This window comes from Phytophthora ramorum (assembly GCF_020800215.1).
Source record: "Phytophthora ramorum isolate Pr-102 chromosome Unknown Phyram_PR-102_s0009, whole genome shotgun sequence".
NCBI classification, from domain to species: domain Eukaryota; phylum Oomycota; class Peronosporomycetes; order Peronosporales; family Peronosporaceae; genus Phytophthora; species Phytophthora ramorum.
The window spans coordinates 325,715-338,624 of NW_027150655.1; the positions used below are offsets into that span (position 1 = coordinate 325,715).

The 12,910-nt window shown below is 57.2% G+C and overlaps 6 protein-coding genes across 6 annotated transcripts; 3 read left to right on the top strand and 3 right to left on the bottom strand.

Annotated features, from left to right (window-relative positions):
* Positions 1-162: 162 nt before the first annotated feature.
* Positions 163-1,413, bottom strand: KRP23_9831 (VIP36-like protein; the record flags this gene model as incomplete). Its single annotated transcript, XM_067895435.1, has 1 exon — positions 163-1,413. One exon carries the CDS (start codon positions 1,411-1,413, stop codon positions 163-165), a length of 1,251 nt encoding a protein of 416 aa, XP_067741653.1.
* A 1,747-nt stretch (positions 1,414-3,160) lies between these two features.
* Positions 3,161-6,148, top strand: KRP23_9832 (uncharacterized protein; the record flags this gene model as incomplete). Its single annotated transcript, XM_067895436.1, has 1 exon — positions 3,161-6,148. The coding sequence occupies one exon, from the start codon at positions 3,161-3,163 to the stop codon at positions 6,146-6,148; it is 2,988 nt and encodes a 995-aa protein (XP_067741654.1).
* Positions 6,149-6,586: 438 nt separating this feature from the next.
* KRP23_9833 (Cleft lip and palate transmembrane protein 1-like protein) lies at positions 6,587-8,536 on the top strand (the record flags this gene model as incomplete). The annotated part of the gene is made up of 1 exon (XM_067895437.1): positions 6,587-8,536. One exon carries the CDS (start codon positions 6,587-6,589, stop codon positions 8,534-8,536), a length of 1,950 nt encoding a protein of 649 aa, XP_067741655.1.
* A 191-nt stretch (positions 8,537-8,727) lies between these two features.
* Positions 8,728-10,126, top strand: KRP23_9834 (NLR family CARD domain-containing protein 3; the record flags this gene model as incomplete). Its single annotated transcript, XM_067895438.1, has 3 exons — positions 8,728-8,910; positions 8,969-9,847; positions 9,926-10,126. The coding sequence occupies 3 exons, from the start codon at positions 8,728-8,730 to the stop codon at positions 10,124-10,126; spliced, it is 1,263 nt and encodes a 420-aa protein (XP_067741656.1).
* Positions 10,127-10,154: 28 nt separating this feature from the next.
* On the bottom strand, positions 10,155-11,555 carry KRP23_9835 (uncharacterized protein; the record flags this gene model as incomplete). Its single annotated transcript, XM_067895441.1, has 3 exons — positions 10,155-11,066; positions 11,144-11,344; positions 11,424-11,555. The coding sequence occupies 3 exons, from the start codon at positions 11,553-11,555 to the stop codon at positions 10,155-10,157; spliced, it is 1,245 nt and encodes a 414-aa protein (XP_067741657.1).
* Positions 11,556-11,670: 115 nt separating this feature from the next.
* KRP23_9836 (uncharacterized protein) lies at positions 11,671-12,753 on the bottom strand (the record flags this gene model as incomplete). The annotated part of the gene is made up of 1 exon (XM_067895442.1): positions 11,671-12,753. The coding sequence occupies one exon, from the start codon at positions 12,751-12,753 to the stop codon at positions 11,671-11,673; it is 1,083 nt and encodes a 360-aa protein (XP_067741658.1).
* Between the last annotated feature and the right edge of the window lie 157 nt (positions 12,754-12,910).

Genomic DNA, 12,910 nt, shown 5'->3' on the forward strand with positions numbered 1-12,910 from the left:
TGCGACGTGTGACAAGACCACATGGTGAAACTCGGGTGACGGCCACCTTGACAGGATGGGAAGGACGACAGTGAATGCGCAGTTTACTTGGTTAGGACACTATTGAGGCTAGCTGTCTGGACACCGCAGTGCTAGACAACCTAGCCGACCCCACCGATGGATCTACAGCAAGTGCGACTTCATCAACGACTGGTACTTGCGGTACAGGTACACAGCTCCTGCAGCCAGACCAATGAACAGCAGAGCGAAGGGCGTCTTCCAGCCGCCGCTCGCGATGTCCGGATTCTCCTCCAGCTGCTTGGTGATCTTCTCGTTCACCTCGTCGCCCAGCACCTTCTTGGTGTTCTCCAGCGACGAGTCGATGCCCTTGCGTACCTTTGCCTCGATCTCGCGCACGCGGCGCTCGTTCTCGCCCTCTTGCTTCTTGAGTTTCGCCACGGTATTCTCTGTCTTCTCCTTCAGATCGGAGAAGCGGTGTTCAGCGTCGATACGGAAGTTCGACAGCTCCTTCTGCAGCACGGCGATCAGACAGTCCGTGCCGCAGTTCGGCGAGTCCATCCACTTCTTGTAGTCCTTGGACACCGAGTTCATCACCATCTCTGAGTCCACGGCGCCCGTCGTAGCGTCCGTGAAGTCTGTGTACGCGTCGAAGCGGATGATGTCGTGGTTGTCGGCCAGCGCACCCGTGGACGCCGTGATGCCGATCGTAGACTCGCGTAGCCAGTCCTCGCTGAACGGCAGCGTCATCTCGTGGCAGGCCACCCACAGACCAGAGGCGTGCTCGTCCACCTCCACCACGAGGCGCGTCTTATCGATCTTGACCTTGATGCGCGAGATGCTGTGCACGGGGTCGAAGTTGGCGCTCTGCTCATGGTAGCGCACGGCGGCGTTGCATCCCGCGCGCTTGTCGTGGTACATTTGGTCATACGTCTTGGTGCCGTCGTTCACGAACACGCTCACGTCCTTGTGGCCACCCTTGTGCTCAGGGTTGTTGAATGTGTCGATAACTACGCCGATACCCTTGTACTTGTCCGTGAAACCGTGGTTCACGCCGGGCGTGAACACCTTCTGGCCGGTGATCCAGAAACCGATGCCGTCGCCGAACCAGCGCTTGCCCTGGCCGGACACGCGGAACGTCAGAATGGCCGACAGCTCGTCGCGTCCCACAGGGCTCTTCTGCCACAGGTGGCCACGCTTGCTCTGGCGGTCGGTGGTGAGGCGGATGAAGTGCTTTTTCACGTCCGCGTTGCCGCCGTGTGACCACGTGGTGTTGACCATGCGACGGCCCTCGGTGTCCACGACCTCGAATGGCGGCTTGAACGACACGTCGTCCATCTTGGCGGCGGTAGCGGGGCAGGACAGCAGCGCCATGCACGCGCATAGCAGCAGCAGCAGCAGGCCGCGGGTCTTCATGGCGTCGGGCTAGGAGATTGCGATTGACGTGGAGCTGTTTCAGCGGCCTGGTCGCACCACCACACCACAGCCACACTAAATACGTACGAAACATCACTTTTACGTCTAAGCCTATTTTTATTGTTTCAGCTGGGATCTCCGTCACTTTAGTCTGACTCGAGCGGTCTTCAATGCGGGTCATGAATCTCTAATACTCCCTCCGTTTCACAAAGTATAAACTGAGGTTTTCATGCGTTAAAAAAATATGGACACAGCGGGAATCGAACCCGCGTCCTTCCGCACAAATGGCGGTGCGGAGTACATGTAGTCCCCGGCATGAATTTTCCAGCTGATTGTACAATTTGGTTTTCAGGTGCTCGCGAGACTGCGTTTAATCGTACTGCGTACGGGTAATCTTAATAAAGTGAACGCCATGAGTTGCAACGGCCAAATATCTCTATTCGACCATGACTCATTCGTTATGCTCGATTAATTTGAGCATGCTGGCAGCCACAATTTGTTTTGCACGCAGAAACAAAATCCCATTGGCACAAGTAGATTGACTTGATGTTGCGGAACTTATTCGCTTCGCGGATGGAAGTTGCGTGGGAGTCGAGTAATTCTGGAGGTTATCTGTAGGCACCATTTTGTGAATGTAGACAGTGTTAGTACTGTTAAAACGAGGGTGCCATTCGCATCGTGTTCGGAATGCCTCCGAATAATCGCTAGCAATGTACTAACACGCCACCGTCACTACATGGTAGTGGTTGCGTAGCATTGTTGGAATCACAAACAGTCTATGTTTGTTAGGATAATACGTTTGCAGCACCACTTCCAGTAAATGAGTGTGTACAGTAGTAGAATTCAGTAGAACAACTCTGCAAGTCAGAGCTGCACGCGGCAAAAATGATCGACGCATGCACAGTTTGTATTCGCCTCTTCTGAGGCTGACTCAGCGGGGGCAACGCACTCTGCCAGCGACATACACCTGATAGCGCGCGTTCGCTGCGAGAACAAGGTGTTCCCTGCAGCGGTGGCGATCACTCGGGCCCAAATCTGGCCGCTTTGGATAATCCTTGGGATTGTGAGCAGAAAACCTTCAGCCAACACGCAGTCCTCCACCGAGAAAGAGCACACGCGCCGACCGCAAGTGGATAGACCACCGCCGGCATTTCACTCGCGTTTCGCTCCGTGCGGTCCACCCGACGGGCTGACTTGAAGCTCCCCCTCAATAAGAGTCTGCATCGGAGAGACGACTGCAACTTGCCACCACATGTATAATCGCTCATGGTCCGCTGTCGGCAAAGGCGACACGCACTGATTCCCGTGGCGCTGCTCGAATGCTTGTCGCCCGCCCACTCGGTCCACCTTTGCAGCGATCTAACGCACGCAACGCAATTGCAGCACGGCGAGCAAAGCTCGGCAGCATGCCCATCGAGCGAGTGCGAGTGCAGGCAGGTCCGCCGTAGCCGTGGTCCGGTGCGTCATAGGGCGCCGGCCTTTTCAGCCAATGCCGAGCGTCCAATTTCCATTTCAACCAATCGCTGTCGGCAATTAAAACCTCGCGGCCGAGGTTTTTCCGGCTGGAGAAGCAGGCGGGGGACTCATTTACAGCAGCGCTGCAGCAAGCGGACCCAGAGGCTCTGTGCAAGCAGCAGCCAGCGGCTCGAACGTACGTACTTGTCGCCACGAGAGCGACCTGCATCCAGAGGCTCACCACTCGTCGTTTGTTGCGGCCCGCAGGACGCGCTAGGAGACGCCCGACACCATGGAATACGAGGTCCTGTGGGGCGACGGCCCTCTGGGCCTGACGCTGCGCCCCGACCTGGGAGAAGACATGCCGCCCGTGGTGGGCCGCATCACGCGCCAGGACTCGGCCGCCGCCCTGGCCAAAGTGGCGGTGGGCCACATGCTCGTGAGCATCAATGGCATGGACACGGCCCGCCAGGGCTACGACCACGTGGTGGAGACGCTGCAGAAGATCCCGCGCCCGGCCACACTGCGCTTCCGCGTGCCGCGTGCCTTCACACCGGGCGGCGGCGGGCCTAGTGCCTATCGCGACCCGTCGCGTAGCAGCTCGCGCCGCAGCCGCGGCTCCACGGGCACCACCACCACATGGGCCGAGTCGGGCAAGTCGCCGTCGAGCGCCAGCACCACGACCCGTAGACGCGAGCAGTACACGGTTGTGTGGACGGAGGGTCCACTGGGCATGATCCTCCGCCCCGACGACGACGACTGCCACGTTCCCTGCATCCGCAAGATCACAGGTAAAGGAGCCGGTACAGGGATGGAGAGAGCCACGGTGGGGGACGTGCTCGTAGCTGTGAATGGTCAGGAGACCAAGTCGCTCGGCTTCCGAAGCACTATTTCTCTCCTCAAGACCATTCGCAAGCCCGCAGTGCTCAAATTCAAGCGCATGGGGCGTCGCATCTCGCGCAAGCGCTCGTCGCAGGAATCCCCCGGTGGCAGTCGCAGTGTGAGCGGAATCCCGAGCGATATTGGATCGTATGACATTGTGTGGCGCGAAGGGGATCTGGGGCTCAAACTTAAGCCTGGACACCGTGATGTGCCTGTGCTTAGCAAGCTCACGGGCAAGGGAAATGCCAGCGGTCTGCAGAATGCCAGTGTGGGTGACGAACTGGTGTCAGTAAACGGTACGCCTGTGGAAGGGGAAGCGTATCAGGATACGTTAAGGATGCTCAAGCATTCGCCGAAGCCAGCAGTGCTGCGTTTCCGTCCGGGCAAGAACCGCCGCGAATCGATGATGTCAGTGGCTTCAGTGACGTCTGTGCGCTCCAACCCCAGCACGCAGCGAGAAGTGACGAAGGTTTCGAGTCGCCAGCACATGCCATTGTACGAACAAAATGCGGTTCCTCCTGAGCCTGTGGGCCCGCCGCCGGTGAAGCCCGAACGGGCTGAACGGACTGACCGCGGCGATCCCAGCGATCGTGAACGACAGAAGCGGAAGAAACGGATTCCACTGGACGTAGCAAAGGAATTGGTGGCAGCGTCGCAGGGATCGGACTTGGGCCACGCCATTTTTGCTGGGATTCCTATTACTGCTATTGAAGACGGGACGAAGGAGGCACATTTACTGCGTGTTCAGGCCAAGCTTTGCATTTCAAACCAGGCTAAGGCGGAGCGTAACACACCAGCGAAGGAGGCGCTATCGCGTGCAGAACAGGAGGCAAAGGTTCTACAAGATGCGTTAGAGAAGGTGAAGAACCAGGCTAAAAAGTATGAAGAGATCCTCGAGGCGCAGTCACGCGAGCGTGTGCTGGCGTTGGCAGTGCGACACAAGCCTGAGGAAGTTGTGAAGCGCCAGAACAACGTGATTCACGAGCTGGCGGGCGTCATCTCAGGCTTCAAGCGGGATTCGTACGCTGATGTGGACATTGTGCCGCCTGTGATCGAAGAAGATGAGCACGTGCAGAAGATTATGGACGACTTGCAGAATGTGATGAGCATTCCTGTGGTCGTGCCTACGGCGAAGTTCTGTGCCGAGTGTGGTGCCACGGAAAACGAATCCAAGCTAGATATGGACGATGACGGCGAGTTTTACTGCAAAGATTGTTGGGACAAGTTCCTCAATCTTTCTGGCTCTGCCCCTGCATCCGCAGAGGGAGAGGTGCCTGCTGCTGAAGCTCCTACACGAGTGGTGGAAGCCGAAGCACCACCGGCGGTCGAAGAGCCTATGGAGGTTGCACCGCCAGCTCCTGCTCCGGTTGAAGTGGAGGAGGCACCGTCGCGGGCTGTGAACCACATGTCTATTGAAGACCGTGAGGCTGAGGAGCAAAAGGCACGCATTGAAGCTGAGCGTAAGTTGATGGAAATCAAGGAACTTCGTCGTTCCGGATCAACGATGCCCGAGCGACCACTACACAAGAACAACGCTGATCGTTCGCGGCGCGAGCGTCGTGGGCTGGAAGAACTAGCTCAGGCGCTGCTTGAAGAAGAAGAACGCGCGCGTGCGGAGGGCAACATTGGGTTGGCTAAGAAGCTGAGTGCCCAGCGCGCGCGCACAATGGCCGAAACTTCGGGCGACAGCAGGCACCCAGCACTGGCACCGTTTTCGTCGATGGGCAACTTGCTTACCACCCCTGACTCTGAATTCTCGAACGGGCATGGCAGCCCGTTGAAGTCAAATTCTGCATCTCCGATCGAGATCGACACACCGCTGGCGTTGAGCCGCTCGGTGAGCGCGGATTCAAGCTTGCCCCCTCCAGTGCCAGTGTATGTATCACCGCCTGCTTCGCCAGAGCCGATGCCGTCTCCTGTCGCCGACCATCACTACGAAGTGGCAGCGGTAGGAGCAACAGCCGCGGCTGTTGCAATGGTTGCCCCTGGCTCACCCGCCGAGGCGACAGCATCTTCGTCGGGTGGTAACGACTACGCGGATGTGAATTCGGATGAGGAGGCAGAGGATCAGATGCATATGAGCGACACCGAGGAGGACGTGCTCCGCGAGGTCGAGGAGAAAAACTTTGCGCTGGCGCGACAGCTGGACGAGGCTCACAGCGTTATCGAGCGTGCGCGCATGTCAATTAGCATGTCCGGGGACGACGACGACGAGGAGGTCAATGACGACGGCCTGAGCGAGGAGCAGATTAGTTTATTTAAGAAACTAACGAGTCAGGCGGAGGAGCGGATGTCCATGGTGGACCGCCTGCACCCGCAGGACGACTCGGATTCGGATTCAGACTCAGACTCGGAGGAGGAGGAGGAGGAAGAGGAAGACGAAGGCGTGTGGATTTAACCTCCCCAAGTAGTAGCAACAAGCAGCAGCGGCGGTGGCGGTGGCATATATCCCTGCGAAGTCGCAAGCTGGCAACGGAAGGACAGACGGCGGACCTGCACACGCATCCAAGCAAGCGGCCACTCCTCGCTTTAGATTTGGCGGCGTCGCGTTGCTGTCCTAGCCGGCAGCAGCAGCTTGGGTAGGAGGTTCGTGTCGCTGTCGTCCCGTAGTGTTAATGCCTTGTATGTGAGTAGCCTCAGCCTTTTCCCGTCATAAGACAAGAGAAGCCTTTCATATTCGTTCTGTTGCAGCACTATCTTGCTAGTCGCAGCTTGTACGTCACTCCCAGGAGCGCTTTCAATTGGACAAAATCCACTCAATTGTATCACGTTTTATCCAATCATCCCCAAGGTCTCTCCCTTCCCACGCTTTCACTGTTAAAACACGTTGATCGCCATGGCCGACGCTGCCCCCGCCGCCGCGCCCGCGCAGGAGTCTTTCCTGGACCGCATGTGGCCCATGCTGCGCATGCTGGCCATCTACTACGCCATCACATCCGCCACCAACATGTTCATGCAACAGCAGCATCGTGCCCCCGCCGCGCAGGACGCAGTCGACGTCGCCACTACAGAAAGTCCCATATCTGCTTCCCCGCAGGAGGTGCAGCTCTGGCGGAACTCATTCGACATGGGGGACCCCGTGAATCTCCGCGTGTACGTGACGCCCGAGCGTCACTTCTCCTTTGCAGACGCTGCGGACGCCGCCGCCGTCGAGAAGGAGCACGAGACGCTGCGCTGGTTCCAGGAATCGCTCGCGTACGATGCTACGCCCAACACCGAGCGCGAGGACGGCGCATGGACCCGCAGCCTCAACGTGTCGGTGGACGATCATCTGCTGACCAACGGCTCGCTCTTTGCACACGTGTTCGTGACCAAGGACGGCTTCTCACCCAACCCAGAGGACAGTTCCTTCGACGTTATGAGCTGTGTGCACCGCTCGGTGGAGCTCACGGCCTTCCGCCCACCGCCGAAGATCGTAAAGAAGCGCAACCTACTGGAGACCCAAGAAAACGCAGACGAAGCTCAAGAACAAGCGGAGCAACTTGTCAACACTGACTATGTGTCCATGTGGAAACCCTCGTTCTACATTAACGTGGTGCTGGACCACTCGACGTACTCGCCACGGCAGCAGCCCCCGCCCTTTGTGGCAGAGGAGATGGACGTGGACAACGAGGCCGGACTGTACGCCCCCGTGCTGTTCCTGAACGAGTTCTGGCTGCTGGAAGAGCACCTGATCCCGGTCAATGACACGCTGACGGCGCTGCCCCTCGAGATTTCCTTCTACCCGCTGCCCATGTACAAGTACGCGCTGTACACGCAGATGGAGCAGAATTTCCGCAACCAGGAAGCCACCGGGGCGTCGTCAAGACGCGACACTGACAACATGAAGAGCATGTTCATCGAGACGAACCCTTACCTGCTGGCGGTGACGATGGTGGTGTCGCTGCTGCACTCGCTCTTCGACTTTTTGGCGTTCAAGAATGACGTGAGCTTCTGGAAGAACCAGAAGTCGCTCGTGGGCTTGTCGCTGCGTACGATCGCGCTCAACACGTTCTTCCAGCTCGTGATCTTCCTGTACCTGATGGACAACGACACGTCGTGGCTGATCCTGGTCCAGTCGGGGATTGCTCTGCTCATCGACGTGTGGAAGATCAAAAAGGCTGTTGTGTTCTCGCGCGACGCGGACAACAAGCTCGTCGTGTCGGGCGTGGAAAGCTACGAGGACTCGCCGACTGCCGAGCATGACCGAGTGGCCGTGGCTCACCTGTCGTACGTGCTGTATCCGCTGATTATCGGCCAGGCTGCTTACACCCTCGCGTACGGCGTGCACAAGGGCTGGTACTCGTGGGTGGTCTCGAGTCTGACGAGCTTTGTCTACGCGTTCGGCTTCATCATGATGACGCCTCAGCTGTACATCAACTACAAGCTCAAGTCGGTGGCGCACTTGCCGTGGCGTGCCATGATATACAAGTCGCTGAACACTTTCATCGACGACCTGTTCGCGTTCGTCATCAAGATGCCGTGGATGCACCGCCTGAGCTGCTTCCGCGACGACCTTATCTTCTTCATCTACCTCTACCAGCGCTGGAAATACCCGGTGGATGCCAAGCGCACGAACGAGTTCGGCCAGGGCCCCATCGAGGAGGAGGCGGCGGCTAATGCCATTGAAGGTGCAGCGGATTCCTCGGACAGTAAGCCTGAGCTTGCGGCTGCTGAGGCTGTTGCTGCTGCCGTGGACGAGACAGAGGAGATTCCGCCGCCGCTGTCGACCCCTCCATCGACAGAGTACCTCATGTCCAAGCGTACCAACACCCTCGAGGAGGAGACTGTGAAACAGGAGGAGTAACCATGCCTCGACGCTGATGAAGGGAGATAAATAGACGAAGAAGCTGCAATCGCTGCTGCGCTATACAGAATTGGCTTGCGTGAATATCTTGCTGTGCTCTGATTGACACTGTTCTGTGAAAGGACGCTGGACGACTGCTCCTGCTAGTACATTCGGCAAGAGGCGCCTCAAGAAGAGAGCAGGCGCCCAAGATGTTGGACCTGACGCCTGGACTTGGCGTTGGGGGAAAGGAGCCGGCGCTGGACGATGATGCGGACATTGACGTCTCGCGGCTGTCGGCTGCGGACCGAGACGCCATCATGGCACGAGTAACGCCCGATGATAGCGCACCTCCCGATGCGTTTGCCCTGGCGCAGAACGAGATCCGTCGAGAGGTATACATGCCCTATTGAGTGATTCTGCAGCGTGTGTGTTCATTTGTTTTGCGTGCAGATGATCGATCGCGGCATCCAGCCCAAGGGCTTCTACAATGACGATGCGGCTCGACTGCAGGAAGAGTTCAACCGGGAACACGCGTCGGAGAAGGACTCGCGCATGCAACAAAAAGTTCAATTCGCAGCAAAGAGCTATCTCCGAGAGACTGTGCATCGACGGAGACTGGAGCGTGAGAAGGAAGTGCGTGAAGAAGTTGAGGAGATCGCCAAGAACCCGCAGCTTGAAGTGTGGCTTGGCCTCGCGAAAGCCGACGAGACTCCAAGACACGCAGATCTCCGTGTTAGCAGCATCGGTGCTCGAGCCCTTTGCAAGACTCTGGCATTCACGCACTCGTTGCGGTCGCTGAACCTGAGCCGCAATGCACTCGACGACGCAACGGGAAAATGGCTAGCTCTGCTGCTCAAGCGCAACACATCACTTCGACGTCTTGAGCTGGAGAGCAATTGTCTAGGACCATTGGCGGCGAAAGACCTGGCTGAAGCGCTGAGCACTAACGAGAGCCTCGAGTACCTGAACCTGGAGAGTAACCCGCTAACAGACGAAGAGAAGGATTTCTCAGGCGTGGCGGCATTGGGGAACATGCTCGGCAAGAACAAGACGCTGCGTACGCTCAATCTGTGGCGAACGCGGCTCGGTGGGGAAGGTGGCAAGCAGGTAGCTCTTGGTCTCGCTCGCAATACCACGCTGGTGTGTTTGGACGTAGGAAACAACCGTATCGGCACATCTGATGCCGTCGCACTGGATGTGCAGCTCAAGAAGAACCGCGTTCTGTTCGAGCAGGCGCAATTTCAGCAGCAAAAGTTCCGTGAGGCGCAGTGGAACGCTGCTGATAAAGAGCGCGAGCGGCAGGACAAACTGGCGAAGAGACTAGAAGATGTACGATGGTGGCAACAAGTCGATACTTGCTCGGTAAGGCCAGAACTGACTTTTGTGCTATCGTGTTTCTATCTGCAGGAAAAGTGGATGGACAAGCGTAAGCTGGAACGGGAGCAAGACCGTGCACTGCTTGAAGAGGAACGGCGACGCGCGCTCAAGATCGAGGAGGACCGAATGCGGCAGCTAGCAGCTCGCAAAGCCGCCGAGTTCGCGGCGAAAGCCGAAATGGAGAAGAAGAAAAAGAAGAAGAAGGGCGGTGGCAAGAAGAAGAAGAAATAAGCTGGCGCGAATGGTATACGCACTCTCGTCAAGGCTTCTTGGTGCGGGACTTGACACTGGTCTTCTTGGTAGTCTTCTTTCGTTTCGTGCTTGGTCGCTTTTTGCCCTTCGTTTCTTTCTTCTTGGACCTGCTTCGCTTACGGAGTGCTTCAAGACGCATACGCCGCCGCGCGAGGAAGCCTCGTACCACAGCTTGGATCCTCAGAATGAAGTGGAACAGGTTAACGTCACGGTTCCGGCGCAATCGCTCCTCGAGATCGATCGCGCGCTGCTCCTCGATCTGGTTCCGGCGGTTCTTGTCGATGCGAGCGAAGTACAGCTCGAACTTGGCATTTGCTGCGTCCAGGCGAGCGAGCTCGGCGTATTCTTCGTCGATCTCAGTATCCAACTTGCCCATGTCATCGTCGTAGCGTCCGATGAGCTCACGAAGCTCCGTCGCGTCGTGCTGCGTATGTTTTCGCTCGTCGGTCTCGGACTGTTGGCTGGCCTGGGTCACTCGCACTACGGTTCGCTGAACTGCTTCAAGCTGCTCATGTGCGTTGGAGTTCTGTGCCTCGAAGTTGGACAGCGACGCCTGAAGGTTCTCCTCTCGGTCGCGCGCGGTGGGACCAAGAATGTTGTCTGCGGCGCGCTTCGTGTCATGAAGTTGAGCTTCGAGCCTTGTCCGCTGAGCAGTAAACTTTTGTGACATAGTTGTACGTGCTTCGCGAGCCTGGACAAGCTCGAAAGCGACTTGGTCACGATCATCCTCCACCTCACGTAGCCGCAGCATGCTATCACGAAGTGTAAGTGCGAAGCGCTCGTCTTGCTCGAAACTCGTAGATAGCGCAGTATCCGTGTTAATGATCAGCTGTGTCCAGGCCTGTGTGAGTCGAGAGATTTCTGGTGACACGCTGGTGGCGCTGAGCTGTCGCAATGCGTCTCGAGACGTGCGGTCATCCTAGCATGGTTTTAACGTAGCGATACAAATGGTTAGCAGACAGTTGAGCAGCAAGTACTGACGTCCAAGAAGCGCACCTTCAGTTTGTGTAGCAGTTGATGCAAACTCTTAGGAAACAGACGCGTAGCTACCGGACCAGACAAGAGCGAGTTCGCTGCAGTATGATGCTGCAATTCTTCTTCACTGTCGTCGCCATCAGCATCTTCGGTCTCTGGACGATCGTCACCTGCAGACTTTTGCTGCGCTAAGAAATGGAGGAGCGCGCCTTCAATCACAAACTGAAGAAAGTGTGAGTCGCCCCTGCAAGTCAATCAGAGAAACAGCGCATCATACTTGACGATGAAGTGCCTCGCGTACTTCAGGCTGAAACACTGCGTCTGGATTAGCGATCTCTTGCTCAGGAACTGTTGCTAGCAGCTCCAGATCGCGGACCGTCGACTCGAGCACCGACAGAAGTCTCTCGCCGTCAAGACGGACAGCATGTTCCATTTCGGTCTGTCCTACGTTACTACGGCGTCAGAACGAAGCAGCAACACAAGCGTTCACACGCTTTCGTACCGTATTTTTAGTAAGCTGCAAACCTTCCCATTTCTTCGCTCACTCTTCATTTCTTCTTCGTGCCCGATATCTCATCGGACCCCTGGCTACTCTTACTGCTTTCACTGCTCTTGCTACTAGCGCTCTTGGAACTTCTTACACTGTCGCTGTCCAGCTCCTCATCGACATCAATTTCCTCATCCTCAATACCCAACGCGATCTCGTCCGTCACCTGCTCAATAATGCTGTCCACCGCACTCTTCCTGTCCACAACCTTCTCTCCAAACGCAGCAGCTGGTCCATTGCCCCCACGCAGTCGCCTCAACCTCTCCGCCAGATCATCCACCAGAGGCGCAGGGCCAACCTTTTCGTTCTTCAACACCGCCAATCGAGCTGCCAAATCTGTCGTATTCTCCTGTGGCATGCGAGTACTCTCCTGCTCCGCCGCAAACCGCTGCAGCTCCTCCAACCTCGCACTGATATCCATTGCGGGCGGTGCCGTCGCCACCTCCACCACACGAGGCGCCGGAAGTGTCTGCTGTATAGCGCCAGGTCTTTCCTCTTCCCTCCTCTCCAGCCCTCGAATGGTCCTCTGCAAGTCTCCTCTTCTCACCCTCAGTAGCTCCCTCGACCTGCCGTCAGGAAGCACTTGCTCAGCCTCATAGAAGCCTCTCTCTGCTTCCCTGTACAGCTGCAGAGCAGTCTCCCTGTCCCCACTTTGCTGAGCTCTCTCCAACGCCGCAAAGGCCTCATCCAATAGCTTCTTGCTCGGGTCCTTCTCTTCCTGCTCGCTCAAGCAGCGCAGCAACCGCTGGCGCGTGTGCTCCACATCCACGAAAAGCTCCAGAAGTTGAGCCCTGGCCGCCGTTTGGTACAATTGGGCGCGTCTCACGTCGTCCAGTGGCCGCACTGTCAATTGCAGCAGCTTCTTGGTCTCTTTTGGGTCTCCGCTGCGCTTGGCGGCGTCTTGGGGGCTACCATTGAGCACCAGGAACTCGGTTTGACCCAATTGCAAAATGGTCTGGGGCTCGTTCCAGAATGGGAGCAATTGAAGACGCACTGATAGCGACTCCTGGCTGTAGCGGGGCGAGTAGAAGGTGCTCTTGGGCTCTACCAGCAGCCACGCGGTGCCCTGGAACGACGGAGCCATGCCAGCTGTACTTTATTGGGAGCGGAACTGACGGTTTACGGTATTTCGATAATGGTCTTTTTCTGGTTCTCTCAACACAAGAAGAGCAACGACGCCAGCCCTTGTCGGTCGAGGGCGGAGCCGGCAGGTAGTGAAGCACCTGACGTCCCGAAAACAG